This window comes from Phocoena phocoena, chromosome 12 (genome assembly GCF_963924675.1).
Source record: "Phocoena phocoena chromosome 12, mPhoPho1.1, whole genome shotgun sequence".
NCBI classification, from domain to species: domain Eukaryota; kingdom Metazoa; phylum Chordata; class Mammalia; order Artiodactyla; family Phocoenidae; genus Phocoena; species Phocoena phocoena.
In genome coordinates, this window is record NC_089230.1 from 79,379,110 (window position 1) to 79,401,185 (window position 22,076).

The 22,076-nt window shown below is 44.2% G+C and overlaps 1 protein-coding gene across 1 annotated transcript in view; it reads left to right on the forward strand.

The window, feature by feature from the left end:
* The first annotated feature begins 8,111 nt into the window (after positions 1–8,111).
* Positions 8,112–22,076, forward strand: part of COL12A1 (collagen type XII alpha 1 chain) — a 110,149-nt gene continuing 96,184 nt past the window's right edge. The window contains exons 1-7 of the mRNA XM_065889016.1: positions 8,112–8,184; positions 15,314–15,430; positions 17,249–17,392; positions 17,824–17,883; positions 19,810–20,073; positions 20,248–20,412; positions 21,023–21,196. Coding sequence (XP_065745088.1) covers positions 8,112–8,184; positions 15,314–15,430; positions 17,249–17,392; positions 17,824–17,883; positions 19,810–20,073; positions 20,248–20,412; positions 21,023–21,196 — 997 coding nt within the window. The remainder of the gene's footprint in view (positions 8,185–15,313; positions 15,431–17,248; positions 17,393–17,823; positions 17,884–19,809; positions 20,074–20,247; positions 20,413–21,022; positions 21,197–22,076) is intronic.

Genomic DNA, 22,076 nt, shown 5'->3' on the forward strand with positions numbered 1-22,076 from the left:
GCTCCAGCTGAGACCAATGAAACCTCTCTTTTGACTATGATTTCATCATCACTGCGTTTCAGTCTACTATGCTGTGAGTTTGAAGGCCAAGACCAAATCTTAAAGAATGGGTTCCTATGATTTTTCACATTTTCCACCAACCTGGAAGCGTACGTCAAGCACACAATCCCCAGTGTCAGTGTACACAAACCCACTGCTGACACACAGCGCAGTGGCCTGGCTAGAAATTCTGGACCTTCTGCTACGTTGATAGTTACAAACGAAATAGATTCCCAGTGCCCTGCGGTGTAAGGGTGACTTGAACAGTGTTGAATCTTACAGAAATGAAAGAGGAGGTGGCAGAGGGGTTGCTTTCTGGACTCTTCAGTGAATTTATTTTCTTCTATCTTTTTCACTTTGCTTAAGGAGTTCAGAGCTAACTGAATAATCCATTCCCAGCAGCACTTGACTTTCCTTAAATCTAAAGGGTTCATCCTAGGCAGATGTTGTATCTGGATGCACTGTTGTTTTGCATCTTCAAAGCTTCCCATGAAACCACAGATTTCTGAGGTCACGCGAGCCCGAGTCACCTTGTGTAGTAGGATGAACACGGTGCGTTACTGTTTTCTGCTCCAGAGTTGCTCAGACTCTGATAGGGGAGGATGTGTCAGTGCGATTGAGAGGTCTGGGTCAAGCGGCACCAAGCCTGTGGGCTTCCCTGAAATAGACCTCTGTGAGAAAGCAGAAGCTCTCAGGAAGGCAGGCGGGCACGGCTTCCCTCTCCCCTCCTTCAGGGATTCCTTTGGTCTCCAATCCCTCAGCGTTGCTGGTGCAGAGCGGGTCGTGCTCTGCTGCTCCTCACTTCTAATGGCAAAACATTTTGGAGGCAGAATCTCTTGGGAGATTTGAGTGGGCCCAGCGTGAAGTTGCTTCAGGTGCCTCAGGTGTTGTGAGATAGAGTTCTGAGGGCGACGCCTCTGTAGTTATCTTTATATCCACCTCTCTGAGCTTGGCTCTGTACAGACACATGGAAGGTTCTGGTACGTGTGATTTAACTTGCCTAGAGAACGGGGATCTAAAGAACAGGATACCAGATACCTTGTCCCTCACGCCTGCTGTCACCGCGTCTCTGCCTCCCTCCTTCACACGTTTATCTCAAGGGGATTGTGAGAGCTTTCTTCACCAGGACCCTTAAAGCTCACTCTGGGGGCGGCCCGCGCGCAGCCCTAAGAGCTGGACCGTCCGTACTCGCTGAGCCCAGGTTTCTCCTTCCCACAAAGGAAATCAGCCAGAACTTGCGATGGAAACAATACTATCCTGTCGCCAGGAACGCTGGCTGTCCTAACGCCAAGCAAATCAACGAAGAGGCCGCTTTTGCCCTTTGAGAAGTTAAGGGCGGTGCTGTAAGCTGCATTTCTTCCTGAAATTAGCACCTCTTCCTTTGTCTACCCCTAACCCGAACCTGGCAGCCGCCTTGGGGCAGGCATGTCTATGGGCGGCTAATTGATGGGCACACAGAAAGTTAGGTCACCTCCACACTCCTTCCTCCATCCTGTCGCTTCTCAGCCAATCCTGGGAGTCAGATACATGGATGACGCATCTTCCAAAAACTCAACCTAAACCTGTCAACTTGCAGCCTCTACGTTCTGTGACTTTGACCTCCGACGCCAGGGACCGCGCTGACCGCTAGATCGCGCTGTCGGACAAGAAATCCTGAAGCTCCGGACCCGCCGGGAACCCAGGAGTCGGAGGGAGAAGAGGTGGGAGCAGTGAGAGTGAGGTGAGGGAGATCCCCAAACTGAATAAGTCCGACCAACTCTGCCTCAGTCGATAAATATCATCAATTTGTTGCAAATACTAACGGGTTCCAAGGGTCACGAAGAGTTGGACGCACTACTGAAGGGCACAGATTGGAAGACGGTTTACAAAAATCTTTTTTAGTGTATTTTTTATACAGCAGGTTCTTATTAGTTATCTATTTTATACATATTAGTGCATTTTTACTCGTGTGTCCGCTTCCCAAACTGGGAGCCCAGCGGAAGGGTCCCCTGAGGTCAAACAGTGCAGACCGCACGCTGGGAGGAACCCCGCCCACGCCGGCGCACCTTTGGATACGTTTGAGTTGCACTCGTGTCCCCTGGGATGTGGATGTGCGTGTGTTTGTGGATGTGCATCTGTGTACTTCCCGACGGCAGTGTCCCCTCCCTTCTCCTCTCGCCATACTCTGGAAGTTTTCCGTATGATCTTTTTTCCGAGTGAGGCAGTGCTTTGGGGGGCGGTGGTTTAACGTTACATTCACTTCTTCGCAGCAACTATTTTCAAATGCATTAAATCTAAGCATGCGGACGAGAATGCTTTGAGCAAAAGAGGCTGGCCACGCGGGTCCCCGGCCGCCGCGCGGGGTTGGAGAGCGGCGCAGTGCGCGTCCTCTGGGGGCGGACGCCTCTCCCACCCAGTCTCTGCGGCCTCCAGCCTCGGGAAGGGGAAGCCCGCCTCTGCCCTCTGCTCCCCGGAGGGTGGCCGACTGCCGGACTCCCGCCGGGGCTGACAGATGCATTTGCGGCTCTGAATCAAATCAGCAGGGGAGAACTCTTTTTTAAACCAAGAATATCAACACCCAGAGTTAAGTTGCTTCCTAGTCAACAACGCCATCACAATTTTTTTTTTAAGTACATAAAGAAAAAGCGCGCACGCGCGCACACACACACACACACGCCCACCTGGGCGAAATGCAAACTCCAGCCAGCTTGGGCTGACGTGCAAGCAGTTTTCCTTTTCTAGACGGGAGTGTGGATTTCCCTGGGGAGTCCGTATTTCCCAGGGGAGTCCGTGGCGGTTCCAGGCCGCGGCGCAGCACTGCTGGGTGCCCGGTAGGCGGCTGCCGGGACTTGTTTGCTCCACGCTCTGTCCCCGAGGCTGCCACCCGCCTACGTGCGTCTGTGAGAGGGGAGTGGAGTGAGAGTGCAGGTGAAGGGCTGCTACCCCGGTGATCACCGCACGCTGGGGTGCGCCCGTCGTGTTATTCACGCCCGGGGCGTCGGGGGGTGAGTTTGAAGGGGAAAAGGCCTCTGCACCGTGCGTGTGTGGGCTCTTTGTGTGAGCTCCCAGCTAGACTTCGAGTGGGCCGTGTGTACTCGGGGAATGTGCAGAGGTGGCGATTCCCATTTTCCTCCATTCTCTCCCTCCAGTCTTCTCCCAGGCTTCCTTCGGCTTTCGCTGGAGCAGCCTGTGCGTGGGGCGGAGTGCAGGGGACCGTCGGCCCTGAAAGTTCTTGTCATCATTCTAAAGGCAAGTTCGTAGGCTATCGCGCCTGGTGAAGGGAAGGCCAGGTTAGCAGATGTCAGACCAAATAGGGAAAAGAAGTTTACACTGGCCACACGACCTCCTCCTGTGTTGCGGGCGGTGAATTCCAGGGAGGCCGCTCCTGCGTTCCCCTCCGGCCCCCTCCTCCATCCCCAGCAGCTTAAACGTGTGGGAGTAACCCCTGGGCTCCAAGAGGCCCAAAGGTGCTGGACTTGTGCTGAGCGCACAGACGTGTGTAAAGCGGTTTTCTGATGCCACAGTGTAGGATCCCCGCGCTTCCTCCGGTGCGTCAAGTACGATTTGGCAACCCTCAGGGCCAGGCTCCGCTCTCCGGGCCAAGAGGTGGAGCAGAGCGAGGAGGGGCGGCAAGACCTCGAGAAGGTGCTGGCAGAACGTCAGCCCCGCGTTTGGCCTCCAGCTCCCAGCAGTGCGGGGCGGGGGTGGGGGAAACTGACTCCCCTTAGTTGCCCTGACCCCGGGGCGTTTGAAGGGCAGAGCTTTCCTTCCGAAGCCTCGACTCGCGACCAAGTTTTGCTCTGGCCCAAGTGAGAAATTTCTACGGTGGATGTAACTCCTGAGCGGCTTCTAATTTTGAGGATCCCTAGGTTTCCTAGCGTTCCTTGCCCTCTCTCTTGGCTCCAGTTAAGCTTCCCAGCTCCGTCCCGAAGCCCCGGGGGAGAAAGACAGGACTGGGAAAGCCATCCCCTCTCTGAGCCCCTCGCAGGCGACCATCCGGGTTTCCAATCGCCGGAGATTGAAAAAGACAGAAGGCGTGCCGCGTGCGCAGACAGTTAGTTAATGGAAACCCTGTAAATCGGTTTTAAGTGCACCCAGGACGGAAGGGGAGGAAGGTGTAGGTGGTGATGATGGGGGATGGGGCTATGATGGGGTGGGGTGAGCCGCATCCTCGCAGTTCTGAAAACGAGAGCCGCTTACTTCCCTCCCATCGTTCTTAATTTAGAAAAATAAATTTATTAAAATCGCACGGATAGGGAAACCCGAGCTCCCCAGCCCTCCCCAAGCGGAGGAGTGAGCGGATTCCCTTGGCAGTGAACCCGGCTGCGGCTGTCCCCCTCCCCGCTTCCTCCTCCCCCTTCCCTGCCCCCCTCCCTCCTCCCCGGCGGGGCACTGCTACTACGGCGATCGCCACCTCACGCAGAAGGAATGCTCGAAGTATGCACACGTTCCCAAAAGTAGACCTCCTTCACCGCCGGAGGAGCATACATCACCCCGTGGCAGCCGTCCACCTTCTCAGGCGTTTCGTAACCGAGTAAACTGAGAGCTGGGAACAGCCCTCTATTAAGTAGCCCGCGGCGCGGAGCCTCTTCCCACTCGACGAAGGCGAGCCGCCCCAGACGCGTCCGCGCGCCGGCAGCAGCGGTCCCGGGCCGTCTCCGCCTGCCCTGCGGCGCCCGCCTCTCCGCCCGGGATCCTCCTTCTCTTACAAGTTCGCCCCGGTGGCCCTGCCGCTGCCCACCTCCGGGCAGCCGCCAGGTGCGCCCGGAGCGCAGCGCCGATTGCCGGGGCGCGCGGGGGCCACACCGAGGGCCGGCTTCTACGACGCCGGGAAGCCGCTATCGCCGCCGCTACCTCGGTCATCACCGCCTCAGGTCGGTCCGGCTTCCGGCCCCGTCACCTCGTCCCTTCCAAAGAAAACTAGGGAAACTTGCTTCTAGCCTCTCCCTTGCTCGGTTCTAAGCCACTAAGGAGCCCGAGCGGGGACCGTTTGGACTTGTGCCTGAGATCTGCCGGGTATTCTGAGCTTTTTGTGATTCGTCTGAGTCATTGAGGGGGAAAGAATTGTAGGTTTTCTGAAGAGCTGATGCAGGGAGGCTGTGCGCGCGTAAAGCACCCCGTTCGATGTGCCAGAGTGTGGAGGGATTTCGTCTATAGATGCTTCGTTGAAATTGACGCAGGGCGCGCCGGTCCCGGGGCCGCCAGTCCCTCAGGGCCTCGCGGCTGCCGCGGTGCCGCACGCCCGCAGGGAAGGTGTTTTAGCGATGCACGGCGCGGAATTCTTTGGAGGGCCGGCGGAGGGCTCTGCCCCTCGTCGAGGCTGCGTCGGTGTGTGTGGCATCCAGAGACAGACTCCCGGGCGAGTGATCTGGCTCCTTTCTCTGCTTTTCAAAGCATCCCACATGGTGGGTCAGCTCAGCTCTCGGGGGACTCAGCTTTGGCCGACTTTATCTAGCTGCTGGAGACAGCTCCCTCCCCCGACCTCTCCCCCTCAGTGCATAAGTGGACGCCCTACTCAGGGTCGTGGAACCCCTGGGGGAGTTTCCATCCCATATCCAAAGAGGGTAGGGATCAGAGAGTTATTTACGGAGCGGGGACTGTAGCCAGGCAGCAGAAGAGGTACAGCAAAGGAGGCACCCGTAGGGTCCTTACGGGGCTTTCTGGGACCCCTTTCCCCCCAACTCACCCCGGATTATGTGGCCTTCTGAAGTGTGCTGGAACGCTGGGGAGGGACGGGGCAAGAAAGGAAATGAACGCTAAACTCGGTCCTTGGGTAACGAATGTCAAGGTTGCTGTGGGTGATGCGCAGGGGATCTGGAGGCACCCCGCGGGGTAGGGGTGAGGGTGTCATTTCCTTTTTTAACTTGAGAAGGGAGTTAAAGGAATTGGCCTTTTCCAGCGGAGAAGGGGGAGGGGACGAGTTGGCAAGAGGAGATGAATCCCGTAAGTCTCCTACCGCTTTCCCCACCCCCGCAATTGACTCGTATTCATACATGAGGGTGAAGTGAGGGAATCCTCGCTGCCACGTAGGGGCGGCCGCTTTCAGATTTTATGTCTGAGAGTGCTCAGTGAAGTGCTGCTAAACATTCATATAAATATTTTGGCTAAAAGGAGATAAAACTTTTTTTTTTTTTTTTAACATATGGGTGGAATGCCTGGCAGGCTGGCCGAACTGATTCTATGTTCAGATAACCCCGAGGCATGATTCCTTGTGCCGCTGAGTCAGGTAGCCGATAGGTGGCGCTCTAGACCCAGGCAATAGCCCTTCCACTACTCAGGTTTTTGTAGCTAGTGAAGAGGTTTAAAAAAAAAAAAAAAAAAGCAGCACACGGTTTTTCGCTGGGTCGACTGTTAGCCTTTAACTTTTCTCGAGCATGACTGCCAACTGAGTTGGAAATTATTATAGCAAAGTTAAGGCCAGATGACGGGACAATGGGCCAGTCTCACCTCTTGCTTTTCACTGATGTAGAAAAGGGTTAGAAATGTCAAACAGTTGTTAATTAGGAAGAAAGAAATTGCTAGAGTTCTTGGATCCCCAGAGCAGCGACAAAAGTTTGGCTTCATAAAAATGAGCTCCGGGCAATTTGGCACACCAGTTCATCAGACATTTAAAATGCAATTTACACTCAGGTCCAGGAAAGCTGCCCTAATACATTGTGCCAATAATTTGGAAAGACGCGGTTGGAGGTTGTCAGTTTCTTTTCTCAAAGAGGGCTCGACCTGTGGCTCATTTTTGGATTCCCAAGCATGACTTCTTTTTTCACTAGGCCTGGTGTGTTGTCTTACAATCATTTATGTACCTCAGAATCAATTCTCTTTTTATGTTTTGCTTCTGGAAGGCCCCCCCGCCCCCACTTTTAAGTTCGTTGCTAGTAGCTTTTGTCTCTGAATTGGACCTTAGAATATTTTGGAAGATTTCCTTCTACTGACATGGGTTAGGCACCTACTGTGTGCTGGGAACCACAAAAGACGAATAAGACTATTTGTCTTTAAAGAATTAATAACCTAGTTACAGAATCGGGAAAAATCAGTGTAGAATGTATTCTCCTCCTGAGCGTTTAAGCCTGTAATCTTCTGGAATAAATGAACAGTTAAATGAGAAGATTAATTATTACTGAGAGTTTTATTAAAAAATGTCCTGGGAGGGGCTTCCCTGGTGGCACAGTGGTTGAGAGTCCGCCTGCCGATGCAGGGGACACGGGTTCGTGCCCCGGTCCGGGAAGATCCCACATGCCGCGGAGCGGCTGGGCCCGTGAGCCGTGGCCGCTGAGCCTGCGCGTCCGGAGCCTGTGCTCCGCAACGGGAGAGGCCACAACAGTGAGAGGCCCGCGTACCGCAAAAAAAAAAAAAAAAAAAAAAGTCCTGGGAAAACAGGAAAGAGTGCTTTGTCTCTTCTATTGCCTTTCCCTTTTTACGATGTATTTTAGAGTTGTTTTTTTCCCCTCATCTTGAGTAAAAGATTTATCAGCTGTGAAGATAACATAGCTAGCAGGGGGTCAGGTTTCTCTTGGTCTGCACATATTTCTGTATAATCCATGTCAGACCTTCAAGAGCTGCGTATTTGTAGGCAGAACAAAATGAAGAAAAAAGAGAGTAAAAGAGGTTTATTATACTTTTCCAAATTACCCCGAGACCACTAAAGTACCGTTACCTAAAGAGTTCAGCAACTAGGAAAAAACGGCTGGCCAAATAAAACCCCCAGCTGGAAGAGGCATTTGGTTGAGTCAGGGAAAAGATGACCTCTGAATTAGCCATCACCCAGGGGGACGGAGTCATGTGGGGCGTGGTAAGGCCTTCACCCCGGATGGTAAGCAGGGCCAGCCTCCAGGAAAACAGGACCCTCTTTAAACTTGAACTCCCTCTTAGTGCCCGTGGTTAAACTGCTACAGATGAACTTGACTTACACTGCTTCACAATAGGCCCATTATATGCTGGTCTGGGCCTTAGGTTATTGAGGCAGATCTGGTCGGGCCCTGGCCCGGGTCCAGGCTCCAGTTCTAACCTGGCTCCCGGCCTGCCCGGACCCGGTTCTGACGCCGTCACTGCTTCCTCCCGCAGATCCCTTCATGCGGCTTTGAGCCCCGAGGCCGAGCATGCGGACCAGGCTTCCCCCAGCGCTCGCCGCCCTGGGCGCGGCCCTGCTCCTGTCTTCCATTGAGGCAGAAGGTAAAAGGCTCTTCCCTCCTTCTCCCCCGTGACCATGCAGAACTCTAGAAAGGAAAGAAGCAGATCTTTCTTGTCTCTGTTGCTTGCTGTGTTTCTCCCTGCGCTTCGTGTGTTCTCCCGGAGTTTCTCTCCTTCGGAGAAACGCCCCCTTCTCTGAGGTCTGTCCATTTCCCAGCTCTCAGGTCTCGCTCTTTCGTATTCTGCTTAAGCCGTCCCGTACAGTGCTGTGTGCCCTCCTTGCTCTGGTCTCTGCGGTGTGCTGTCCACACTGCCACCGACACGGCCGCCTTCCGAGAGGACCAGCCGTCCGGGAGGGGGCGACGGCTGCACCCAGCTCTGCGGGACGAACACCTGGGGGGGGGGTACCCAGGAGCCCCGGAGCGCGGGCGCGCTCGCTTGTGCGCGTGGCTGGTTAGCACCTGGCTCGGGACTGCGACCTCGGTGACAGCACACAATAAAAGACTCCAACAGAGCCGGCTCTGCGCGTCTGTGTGTTTTGTGGGGAGTTCAGTCGGCTAGGCGGGCGGTGCAGGCAAATGAGGTAGCAGCCCAACCGCCCAGGGGACTGGCGGGCCAGCGGAGATCCGGGACGCGGGGTGTGTTCTCGCGGCCCGAGGTCGCCGCTGTCTCTGTTTGGTTCGCTGGGCTACGAGACCCGTGGCCCAAGCCCAGGCCCAGCCCCACGCGAACAGGTTGGGTCTGGGCCAAGGTTCTCAAGCTAGGAAGCTAGCGGGCGCCTGGCAAGCCGGGCACCACCTACCCCTCCCTCCTTCCCTCAGCTTCAGACCTGAGTGCGGAGTCGGTCAGAGGTTCGGAGATGGGTCTCAGGGCCTCAGGGTCTGCAAAACGGCTCAGTACGCTCCAGCCTTGGAAAACGAAGGACTTCTGCTAGAGTTTTAACCTTGTTTTAGGCTTGCTGCGGTGTGCACTTGATGCCTTCCTTTCTCAGCATTCGCGGAACAAGCCCTTTCTGTATATTGACCCAAGAGGGGCTTCTGTGTCCTCTCAGTTATCGTTGGAGACCTGATAAACTAGATTTATTGTTCTGCAAGGTAAATGGGGTAATACCATAAAAGGCATCTTAAGAAATGTATACTTTTTCCAATGCAGAAATGCCCCCGATGAAATTAAGGGAGGAGAGCAATACTTCTGTGTGGGTCAGTGTGGAAGGGGGGTAGGGCGGGGGGCTTGTGTTTCTTAGAGGCTGTGGGGAAGGAGAGCTGTTTTATGACCACACTGAGATTTTCAAAAACTTTCTATTGTGTTTGATTCTCGAGTTTGAGACTGCAGGTACAAAAGACCAAGATTGGGCAAAGCAGAGAGTCTTCAAAATGTACGGCTTGTTCAGAAAAGTGAGGGAAACTTGCTGGCTCTTCTTATCTGATTAATATATGAATGTAGAGGCTTTTCAGAGTGGCCTCTGTGAAGTAATATTCAGATGAGATGGCCTTTAATGTTCCTTTCTATGTCGTTGTTAGGAAGGAATTTCACTTGAGGAACTTCTGGAAGCCCTACTAAAGATATTTTTAGATAATTCACTAAAGTGGCATATTTATTGCTCATTAAGAAAATAGTTATTTGAAAATCAGAAAGGGTTGAGAAGTCTTAGGACAAGAATTGAGTTGGAAATGATGTAAATGGAAAAAAATCAGTTCTGAATTGGATAATGGCTGGTTAGCAAAGTGCAGTTGAAAAGAACATTTTACTGTCTACATTACTGATTGTTTCCGTATTTCTCATAATTTATCTTTTAGATTTGTATTTATTTCCACATTATACAGCTCTTTCTTTTGCTTTCTTAAGCTGTTTCTCTTCTTGTCTCTCACCCACTTAGTCCAGCATTTAATAATGATCCTTTTGTAAGATCTGTTATTTGGAGAGGGCCTTATTCTAGTTTGGCACTGTCAAATAGAAATACATTGCAAGCCACAGATGCAAGCCACATATGTAACTTAAAATCTTCTGGTTATGACATTAAAAAAGGAAAAAGAAGAAGGAGAAATTAATCTTTATAACATATTTCACTCAACCTAATATATCCATAATATTACCATTTTAACATGTAATCAATATAAAAATTATTAGTAAGATACTTTGCATTCTTTGTAGCTAAGTCTGAAATTGGGTATGTATGTTATGCTTGCAGCGCATTTCATCTGGACTGGCCACATTTCAAGCGCTTGATAGCCACGTGTGGTTTGTGGCTCCAGTACTGGACAGCAAACCTCGGGTGTTAATTGCTAAGTGGCCCCAGGAGCCTGGGAAGGGCTAACAAAGTTTGTGGCCAAGGCCTTTCTGGGGACAATGGGCTGCAAACAGAATTTCTCTGAAGTATTTCTGATGGCACATTTCACAAATTCAACTGGCAGCCCTGCTTCTTGATATGTTATTTTGATCTTAGTTCAAAAGTAGCCATTGTGGAGGGTGGGAGGGAGATGCAAGAGGGAGGAGATATGGGGAAATATGTACATGTATAGCTGATTCACTTTGTCATACAGCAGAAACTAACACACCATTGTAAAGCAATTATACTCCAATAAAGATGTTTTTTAAAAAAAGGGTACATTAAAAAAAAAAAAGTAGCCATTGCTACTTTTCTTTCCCTTTTGCAACTCATACTTGTACTCTTGTATTCATACTATTTTCCAGTCAGTTTCTACTTACTTTTTTTTATATGTTGAAAGCTCAATACCTTTAATTAAAAGGTTTTGGCGTTCACTTTTTGCATTGCTCCCTTTTTATAGGGGTACCACCTTTGTCATGTTGTTTTCTTCTACCTACTTACACAAGGAACTTTATTTTTCATAATACAGTATTTGTTCTATAGAAATAAGAGTGAAAGTGATTTTTTTTGCTTTTAATATTTGTAATTTTTAGCTACAGCATAGACTTTATTAACCTTATAACCTGGCCAGTGCTCTGTAAGATCTAGAATGTGTAACTTATTTTTGGTTCCTGTATCATATAGTATGTAAATTGCCATTTAGAAAATTTAACGCTTTGCATTTAAAGATTAATGGCCAGTGTTCCCTGAGAATTAGACACCTTTCTAGTTAATCTAGAATTTGAGATGGACATATGTTTTGTAAAAAATAGAGTTGTAATTTTAGTAAGTCTGATTTGTAGTTCATAATATATAATGAACGACTGGATATTTTTAATTCATGAGTGAGTTGAAGTCTTAAGCTTTAATTATCTTACGTCTAGGTTAAGAGGCTAATTAATGTATATTTCTATAATCCTGTGTCTAACTTATGTTCTAACAGAAATTTCAAACTCGACGGGAACTTATAGATCATCTATTCTAATCCTCTCATTTTCCAAATGAGAAAATGAGGACCAGAGAAGCTGAATAACTCAGTCAACTAACCTGATTGCCTAGGGACAAGGCATAGACAAGACCCAGGTCTTCTAGTCCCGGTTTCGTGCTAGTTTGTCCACGCTGTGTTGCTTTCTTGCTTGAAAACGGGTTGACCCAGTCAGTCTCATGAAAGGATGCATTTTGTAACCTGTACAGAATAATTTATCACTTGTCTAAAAATATTAACTTTTCAACTGCTTATTTTTGGTATCTTATAAACACAGACGAAATGAGTATCTGTATCATGGCAGAGATCATTAAATTTATACTAGCTTTGGATGGAAAATTTAAACTAATGCGTACTGAATATAGTAAAACCACACTTTGTGCACTTCTCAAGGTTTCTGCCATTAAGGTAGTACCCTTCTCAGTGTTGCCATCGCAAAGATTAGACTAAAGGTCTTACTAGTTCATCAAGATGATATTTTAGTAGTGTGTTCTCAGTTTTCCTTTACCTTTAATACATTTTATACACTTGCCAAATCTTACTAGACTAATCTCCTCCCACCTGTCCGTCCATCTATCCATCCATCCATCCATCCATCCACCTCTGGGTAAACTTTTATGTCTTCCTCTTGGGTGCCATAATTAAAAGCAATGTTTTGTAAAAAAATTATATATCAAGGTAGATACTTTGGTTTCAAAATTGCTTGAACAAGTTGTAAAGTTAATATACCAAATTCTATCTGTATCTGAATTGGAGATGTCTGAATAGCACATATTGGTTGTTGACCAGGCATCAAATAAAGGTTTTTTATAGAGTAGAGAAATACTTATGTATATTTTAATAGGCAAATACGTATCAATATTGGTTTCTAAAGTTAATCTTTCACTCAAATATTTCTTATTTTTTACATTTAAGCAAGTATGGTAGGAAGCTGTATGCTCTGGAGTCAGACTATGGGATCAAAGTTTTCCTGCCTATTAGCTGTGTTAACCCTTGCGAATTTCACTGACTCACCCGTTAATCAGGGATAATTAGGCCACTCTTCTGGGTGATCATGAGAAAAGAAGGAGACAATATAGAAAGTAACTAGCTCTCTGCCTGTCACAGAAGAGACACTCAGCAAATGCTAGCTATAATTATTCCTAAAAAGTCCTAAATCCTGCCAATTTATCTAAGGAAGATATCAGCAGAATGCAGCTTTCATAGCATAGCTTTTTGATAACAAAAAGCATTATTCATAAATATGAACTTAAACTGCTAGTGTTATGAATACTTAAAATTTTAGTTTCTTCACTGTCAGTATTCAGTTTTATGAATATATATGATTGCTATCTTATTTATTTATAATTTTACTTCTATTTGTTCAGATTCTTCTTCTACACAGCTATGACTCTTTACAATCATAATCCCTATGTAGATAGTTCATCCTAGAAATATTCTGGCATCTGCATAGATGCTGCTTGTAACAATGCAAGGGCGGTTGTGAATTATTTTTATATAAAATAAAAGATTTTCAAAGTTAATGAAGATACATTTCGCATTGATTCAAGTTGACAGGGGTCCACACTCACACCTGCTTTATTATCTCTTTTCATGAGACAAACAAGCAAAATATATAAACAGAATGGCAAGCCTAAAAGGTTTTACAAGAGATAAAAGTGGCAAGAAGAAAAGTGGAAAGGGCTCTCTGTTGTACACAAGCTGGTCGACCATTCTTTCCTACTTTTGATCCCCAAGTACCACATCTGAGTTTCTATAAACACCTTAAAATCCTCTGAAATGTTAAAGACTTTTCCCAACAGTCAATTTTTCAGTTTTTCTGGAATCCTGGTCATTTGGAAATCAACAAGGTGGGCGGCTGCTGCCCCTCAGCAGCTTTAACCTAATGTCTGCTGCTTCAGGTCAATTTCCTTGCAAGGTTGGTGGTACTGTTTTTCCATGTACTGATTTTTTTTAAAAGCATGCTCAGGCCAGTTGCGTCTGCCTTTGCATTAAATTTGTCCTGAGCCATTGCTACTGGAACAATATTTTATAATGATATTCTTAATACCTATTGTCCTATTAACATCTGTTGCATGCTTGTTATACTAAGTGATGACTGCCAGTAAACCTCGCAAAACGGTTACAGACGGCAGAATGTTGAGTAATTAAACTATGCATGTAGATTAATAGTCTAATCTCACTGCCTGTGTATGGATAGTAAGAAAATAACATTCATTCCATTACTAGCGTATCCAATAAGAATAAAAAGCCATCTCCTACAGTTGGAAGCAGCAGTTCATTAAAGCAAATGTTTGCTTAATTTGTATAATTTCCATTAAAATGTGCTATTAATATTACATAAATACCTAACCCCAGTTCAATTCTATGACTCGTGTCTCAAAGCTACTGCTATAGTTCAATTGACCTTTAGGAAAACCTAAAAGGAGACTGTAATCTCTCAAAAGAGAGACAAAAATTCTGACTCACCAGGAACACTTTCAATCCGAAACACTTTAAGAAGAGTATGGCGGAAAGTCATCTTATTGTGTGGACCTGCTTCAAGAGTAATACTTTTTAATGCATCGACCATGCACTGACAGTGAGTCAGTACAATGCTGCATGATGAGGCATGAACACTGCAGAGAGAATATCATTATAAAATATTTCTGGAATGTCTTTGTGTAACGACTATTGTACATGGAGGCTTTCGTTCATTGTGGGAAACTAAAAGCAAGTCAACATTTCATTGACACATGCATGATGCTGTACAGTTTTGTATGTAAACTATTGCTTTCTGTACTTTTCGATTATTCCTGTCATTGACTTCTCCAAGATTTATGCGCAGTCGTGTCTTCAGATGGCTGATCCTTCCTCACTATTTTCTTTAAGTTCTGTAAATAAATGTCCATAAATATACATTGATGTTGTCTTTTCATAATTAACCATTGTTTTGTAAAGGACCATACTGGCATTTTAATTTAAAATGCCACTTCTAGTATGGAGTATACCTGCTGCAAAGGAAAATAACAGTGTTGGTTTACACCTTGCAAACGTACCGCAAATTGGTGTAAACAGGCAGAATGTTTGTTAGTTTTATAAACATCTGTATATCACTCTTTATATACTTATAACTGATTGACACCCCTTATTACTATTTTTGAACATTGGTCTATATGAATACAAATATACATTTAAATGTATATTTCCTCGTGAGACATAACAGTGCTAAATTTCCCATGATTCCTCCTTTTTATTAAAATACATTTTTCATCTCTGCCACAGATTGAGAATTATCAAACAAAAATTAATAACAAGGCAATGATGCAGAGAATGAACCAAAATATCATCGATCCTTTTCCACATCATGGAAAAAATGTATTATGTCAGTGTTCTCACTTAACCTCTGTGGTCGTAAGCAGGTCGTGATTTGGCATGCTTATTCAAAGTGCACTCAGCATGTATCGAAAGTTCCTTAATTGTTATGTGAATTGTTTGCACACGTGGTTATTATATGTGATTTCATTGTACCTGTATGTACTTGTATCCAAATATGTTTCTATTACGCTTGATTTTGCTGGCCATTCTTGGATGACCGAGCAACTCAAGAATCCAAAGTGTTTTGTGCTGTCTTCCGTAATATGTATACTCTCTGATGTTTTGTCACATCTTGTCAGCTTTTAATTTTATTCTCATCCAACAAGATATCTTTTATATTTGTTGGAAACAAATTTATGCAAAGACAATTTTAGTAAGCTTTGCTCAATACAATTCTTTATTAATTAAATTGACCGTTTTGTGACATTGGAAAATGTAACTGATATCAACTCTCTCTCTTGCAGTTGACCCACCTTCAGACTTGAATTTTAAAATTATAGATGAAAATACTGTTCATATGTCATGGGCAAGACCACCTGATCCGATTGTGGGTTTCAAAATAACAGTGGACTCCACAACGGGTAAGTTTTGTGATGATGGGATTTTAGGACAGAGACATCAAAGGGGATATAATCTGATCTTTTCCCCTCCTTCCATTTCATTATGAGGAAGCCAGGATTTAGAAAACCTGAGGGGTTCACCTAATGTCGCCAAGATATTTGGTGGACTCAGATCTCCAGATTTCCAGCCCAGGACCCGTTATTATATTTTTATAGTGTTAGCTTTATTGACTTGGTTTGCTGTGCTAAGCTGTTGTTACTAAAAATAGACCCCCCCCATCAGAATATTGCTGGTAATCTTTGCTTTTATCAAATAGAATGATCATTTCTTGACATTTTTCTTGAATCACTTAATCTGTCCACCACTTCAAGTGACAAGTGATGAAGTGAGTTGTTACGCCTTGCCCAGCGTCCTGCACACTTCAGTACTCAGGACACAGATTCTGGGATGGTGGTGAGCTGCCATGATCAAGACAACGATTTACTAGATAGATTCTGTAGATCCTAAGGCTAAGCGTCTTTGAAAGAAGAAAACTTGTTTTGCTTGTTCTCAAAAGTTTTCTTTAGTATTCGTGATGTCGCCCAGGTGTGGAGAATCCATCTCTGTTGATTAACTTTTATTTCTAACGTGGAATGGGAAAATAACCAGTTTTACTAGCACTGGCCAAGTGGTAGGAAGAGGTCTGTTTTGGCTGACAGAAGCGATAGATGATGTCAACATGACTTAGCACCAGAGATGTGTTTACATACTTGTGGCCTTTAAAAAATACCACTGATTTTGAATGCTGGTTTATCAGGAAATTGGGAAGCTGTATTTTTCTCCCACATGATCCGAGAACTTAAAAAGCGATCAAGAATTTACTTTTTATTCCTTGAATATTTTCTTCCCAAATATATTTGCCGTTAACTATTTCATTTATTCCAAAGCAGAAAAACAGTTGAAAAGAGTTCATGTGGTTTCCAGATGTTGGCGATGACTGACTCCTATACCTTAAAAACCTAGCAGAGCCCTGGTGTCTTGTTTTCCCATGGGGGCCCTGGTGGGTTCTGCAATGCGCCACATGTAAACCTGGAGCATTTCTCAGGGTTCTTTTACATTCGTTACCTTTTTCGATTATTTATGTTTTGATGAAAATTTAATATGTTTAAGAATTTTAAAAGTCACTTAGTCCCTAAGAACTACTGTGTTTCCTGATTGAATTGAACCTTGTCATAATCTAGAAGGAAGTACATAATTGTCAGTATATAAGGAAACGCTTAGTACACTGTGCCTTGAAATGTTTGATGCCTAGTTAAGTCAATTCAGAGGACCATGGTTACCCATTAGTGTATGCTCCCATCCCCCGCTGGAGTACGGAGGATGCACTTCTGTAGAAGAGGATGCTGTTTTCCAGTAGATGTTCCTTTTAACCTATGGGGTTTGTTGTCTTTGAGTTGATTTTCAGCCCTTCTTTTTCTTTCAGTGCTCTCCTCCAATGCATCATTTAAAATTAAATTATTTTCTGCTTTATCTCTAACTTATAAAATGGTAGACTTGTTGTCTACCATTAATATTCAAAAATAATGAGAGATTTTTGTTTGATATTCTGGTGTCTCTTTAATCTAGAGGAATACTTGAGTCCACAAACAAATATGGGATATGACTGTAACACGTAAAGGCAATGCCAGTCCATTTACTGAATTTCTAGAATTCAAAATGTTTGTTTTGGAAGGCAGTAAAAAATAATGTTTGGGTATTCTAAAAAAATGTGTATTTTGAATTTGCAGATTTTGAGTATGCGTTATGTTATATGTGAAAACAGTTTTGTTGCATTGATGTTTTTCTTTCTATATTTTCAGACGGACCCACTAAAGAATTTACCCTTGCAGCTAGTACCACTGAAACTTTATTAACAGAGCTTATACCTGAAATAGAGTATGTGGTGACAATCACTTCATATGATGAAGTAGAAGAAAGTGTACCAGTTATAGGCCAATTAACAAGTAAGCACACATATAAAGTACTTTTATACCTTATATTTTGCAGAAGCTTTCTCCAACTTTCAAATTTAAGTTGTTGTTATGCAGAGTTGATTTATATCCATATTAACTATTCTTTCGGTGATCCTAGATGTTAGTAGCTGTGAATAATTCATTCCTGATTTATAATCCTGGTCTCTGGAAACAGCGGGAATATTATGAATGAAAACTGTTAAAAACATTAGGCTTTGCCAGACAACAATGTTAATATCCATTTTGAAATATATCTAAAATCTCCCTAAAAAATAATGTATTTGCAAGGGAATGCTTATTTGGCTGTATCCTCTGACCAGCCGGGAACGGACCATACATTTGAAAGACAACGTACTTATTTTCTTCTTAGGAAGTAATTGTATGGGTCCGTTTCTTTTTGTAATAATCAAGTTTTGATTCAGTTCAAACAGGTGGCCCGATAAAGCCAGGGGAGAAGAAACCTGGAAAAACAGAGATACAAAGTAAGCATTTCCCTTAATATTTCTGCTTGGCTTTGCAAAAGTTATAAATGTAATCTGAAGGAGATGTTCCAACTAGGTCCATAGTTTGATCTCACTCCTATATTAATTTCTGTAAGCTTTATCTACAAGAACTACGGGCAACGTAATAGTAATGTATGACTAAGTGGTTATAACACCTACGTTCTGACTTTCTAACCTTTCATTCTATGTACTAAATATTCTTTTTACTGGGAGTGTTTTAAATGTGTGTGTGTCCAAGTTCCCCTGCAGGATTTTGGCAGTAGGTGAAAAACAAAGCTCATCACTGGACTTAACTCCTTTCTCAAAGACAAACTATAGAAATAGGTGGTAGCTCAGGGATGCCTGAGAGCTATAAGGCTGGACCACAAGGGAGATGCCCTCACAGTGTTTTCAGCAATTCCATTGCCATGAAAATGTATTTCTATGTCTCTGTATATGTTATGCTTGTTTCTAGGGTGTTTACATGGGCTTAGTTGGTGCAGTTGTAACCGTTTCCGGAGTCTCTGTAAGACGTCTCTGATAAGTTGATGCATTTGTAATCAAATGAAAGCAATTTTAGTGTCTGGTTTTGTGGCTTCTAGCCCCTTTTGGTCTTACACTCCTCTGTGTGACTTGCTGGGTTGGAGCCCTGAAGGGTTTCTTGGACTTCTAATTTTGCCACCTTGTAAATTGGATTTATGACTCAGGATAACAATAAAAAGATTGTGAACATGAAGTTCCCTTTATCCTGAATTTTTCCTGCCAGGTCACTGTTTATAATTCTTTTTCATGTCTGCTCATCTGAAGCGAAGTTTATAGTATGCAGTTACAATGCAAATATTTTCCCTGAATCATCAATATTTATTCTAAATCAAAGCATCATTCTAAATACTGACTTTCAGTAGGCTTAAATTGGCCCATTAAATAGTAGGCAAAAATTATTTAGGCATGCAACTTGTATTGGCTTGCAAATTTCCCAGGACCTTTCCTCCTCTTCCTAGCCAAATACTTCTCTTATTATCTACCAACTGACTGCAGGGACAAAAATATCTTCAGAAAATTCACTCAGCTTTGCCTTATGAAGACAGATTTTCATAAAAACCAACCTGTTCCCCCCTCCCCACCTGACCACAGAGAGAGGGAAAAATATGTTTGGTTATAAAGGCCAATTCTTGCATTTTTAGTGATTTAAGGGTACTGCATATATTTCTACTTTTGAATGAAAATGTTTCCTCCCCGTTTTGTTTAGTACAAGAAGGTTTTAGTTGTCCATTTAAAATACATTGATAATTAGGACAAGATATCATGGCGATTTTGCATCACATTTATGCTTGTTGGTACTTCTGTTAAGACTCCATTAACCCTCTAGACTAACGAGCTGCAAACGTTAGACAATTATATTGTAAAATGCAGGAGAATTGTTAAAAAAGATGCGCGCTTTTCTTCAACCCTACCGCATTTGCTTAAATGGTACAGCAATTGTTTTGTATTTATTGATCTCAGAATACCAAGAATGAAAACACTTTGCTTACATTTCTTTCGTATGTCTCCTAGATATTTTATATAGTTTTTACTTGGAGAAAAGAGTGAGGATATGGTTATAAAAATAGACAAATCAATAGCAACGGTACTTGGGTCACAGGCTCTTGGAGAATGGGTCATATATGTATCTAGTCTTGCACAGTGTCTTATACAACAGTTTAAAGACATATAGTTGCAGAAATGCATACTGAAAACGCTTCTATGTGTGCCAATAAAGTTTTACATTCTTTTGTGCATGTCAGTTGTGGGTAAAGAACAATGTGAAAAGTTCTAATGAACAAAATGACTTTAGGAGCCAACCTTTGTGCCACGTTAGTTTGTATTCCTTAATGCTAGATAGATTTATTAGTGTGTCATTTAAAAAATATATCACATGTATTTCAGAATGCTCTGTCAGTGCCTGGACTGATTTAGTGTTCCTTGTGGATGGCTCATGGAGTGTGGGAAGAAATAATTTCAAGTACATTTTAGACTTCATTGCTGCTCTTGTATCTGCTTTTGACGTTGGGGAAGAGAAGACAAGGGTTGGAGTTGTTCAGTACAGCTCTGACACCAGGACGGAATTTAACTTAAATCAGTACTACCAACGGGATGAGCTGCTTGCTGCAATTAAAAAAATCCCATACAAAGGTGGCAACACGATGACAGGTACGTTTTTACAAATTGTGGTATTGTTTAAGGTAAATGAAGTATCTGTTTGGGAAAGAAAGGATGCATTGCCCAAATTATCATATGTTAAATAATATTGAAATTAATCGCATAGCTTTTGATTTTGGTAAACTTGTGTCACGTGGAACTGAACATATTTCTTTTTCATTTCAGGGGAAGCCATTGATTACTTAATTAAAAATACTTTCACGGAATCTGCTGGATCAAGAGTTGGCTTTCCCAAAGTGGCAATTATTATTACAGATGGCAAATCCCAGGACGAAGTGGAAATTCCAGCAAGAGAGCTTCGAAGTATTGGGGTTGAAGTGTTCTCTTTGGGTAGGTCAAGTTTGGTTAAGTATTTTCGTTTTAGAACTACTTTAATACTTAATGGCCAGGAAGATGAAGGGTTGATTCCTCAAGGAACGATTCTTTCTCAAGGAAGAAAAGCAGTTTTTACTGCATTTGATAGTATAGTGTTAATCCAAATCATTTTTGAGTAAAAGTTCTGCTTATCTGTTTCTCTCACGTAACTCCTTTAGCATATGCATTAAGTAAGGCGGTATTCACATTCTTGGTCAACACTCTGCTTTTCAAAGAATGCTGGGCCAATGATTCTAATAAAGATCCTCCTCCTCTTATCATTAAGTGTTTTTTTATGTTTCCTCTCTTATGTAACTCTTGAAGAATTCAGAGGGTTCCAGCTCATTCAGGACTCTGGAAGTAAAAAGTATTATCTTTACAGATGGCAGGGACAAATGATGGCATGGTTGGCATGAGAGCCCACTCTGCTTTACCAACCAGTCTTTTGCCTCTTTGGCCATGTTACGTGAAATGGGAAAATGCTTTGACGCAAAACAATTCCAGTTTATGACAGAATAGGACTTGAAAAATGTCTTTACTTCCCACACTTCCCTTCCCATATCCTTGTCCTTTTTTTTTTTTTAAGGCATTAAAGCCGCAGATGCAAAAGAACTCAAACAAATCGCCTCCACACCTTCCCTAAATCACGTTTTCAACGTGGCCAACTTCGACGCGATTGTGGATATTCAGAACGAGATCATCTCCCAGGTGTGCTCAGGTGTGGACGACCAGCTTGGGGAATTGGTCAGTGGAGAAGAAGGTGAGTGAATTGTTGGGCGTTCCCATGTGTCCCCCTCTTCCATTACTTGAGAGCAGTTACGGCTTCACAGGCAGGGGGACATTTAGTTGAGCATTCTGGTTCTATTAAATGGCGGAGGAAAAGAGTTTCCATCAGCATACTCTGCAGAGTGTTTTCAGGGCTCTTAAGAATATTTCAAAGATCTGTCAGTTTGATCCTCCCACATTTGGAACATGCTTCCATTTTATCAGTCATTGATTTTAAGTACATGGGAGAGAGAAAAGACATTTCATAAGCGTCCTTTGGAGTATTAAAAAGTCACAGTTTCCATAATTGTTCGCCTCTTAGCCTAAGAATTCACAACTGATTAAAGATAAGTTCTAAAGAGCTACATCTTCAATCGTATAAACTCTTTAATCTACAAACCCCAAGTATTTTGGCAATGTTATTATTATTTCATGGGCTCTGAATCTCTTTCTTTGTTTTACCGCCTAATGTCTGATTGTTTGCTCTGCTTTATTACAAAATCCACCCCCGCCCATCTTTCCCCTGCTCAACCTCTCTTTACTCAGTCTTTTAAAACATTCACGTGTCTCACCTTCACTAGGGTGTGTGTGCGAGGTTAGGCCAAAGTTTGGTTCTGCCCCCGTTTGAACTCTCCCTGGAAGGGGTGTGGGCTGCATTGCAGTCTGTTTTGGGGCCTCTTCTCTCTGTTGCTGGCGATCGCCTGAGACTTCCGCTCCCCAGCACTGTCTCCGCATCAATCCAGAGCTGGGCCTAAACTTCCAGTTGGCACATCCATTGCTTTCCTCCCACTGCTTCTCACTTCTTTAGGCGTCATTTTTATGGACTACATCTGATTGCCTTTTTGAGAAGACAGTGAGTAACCTTGTACATATTT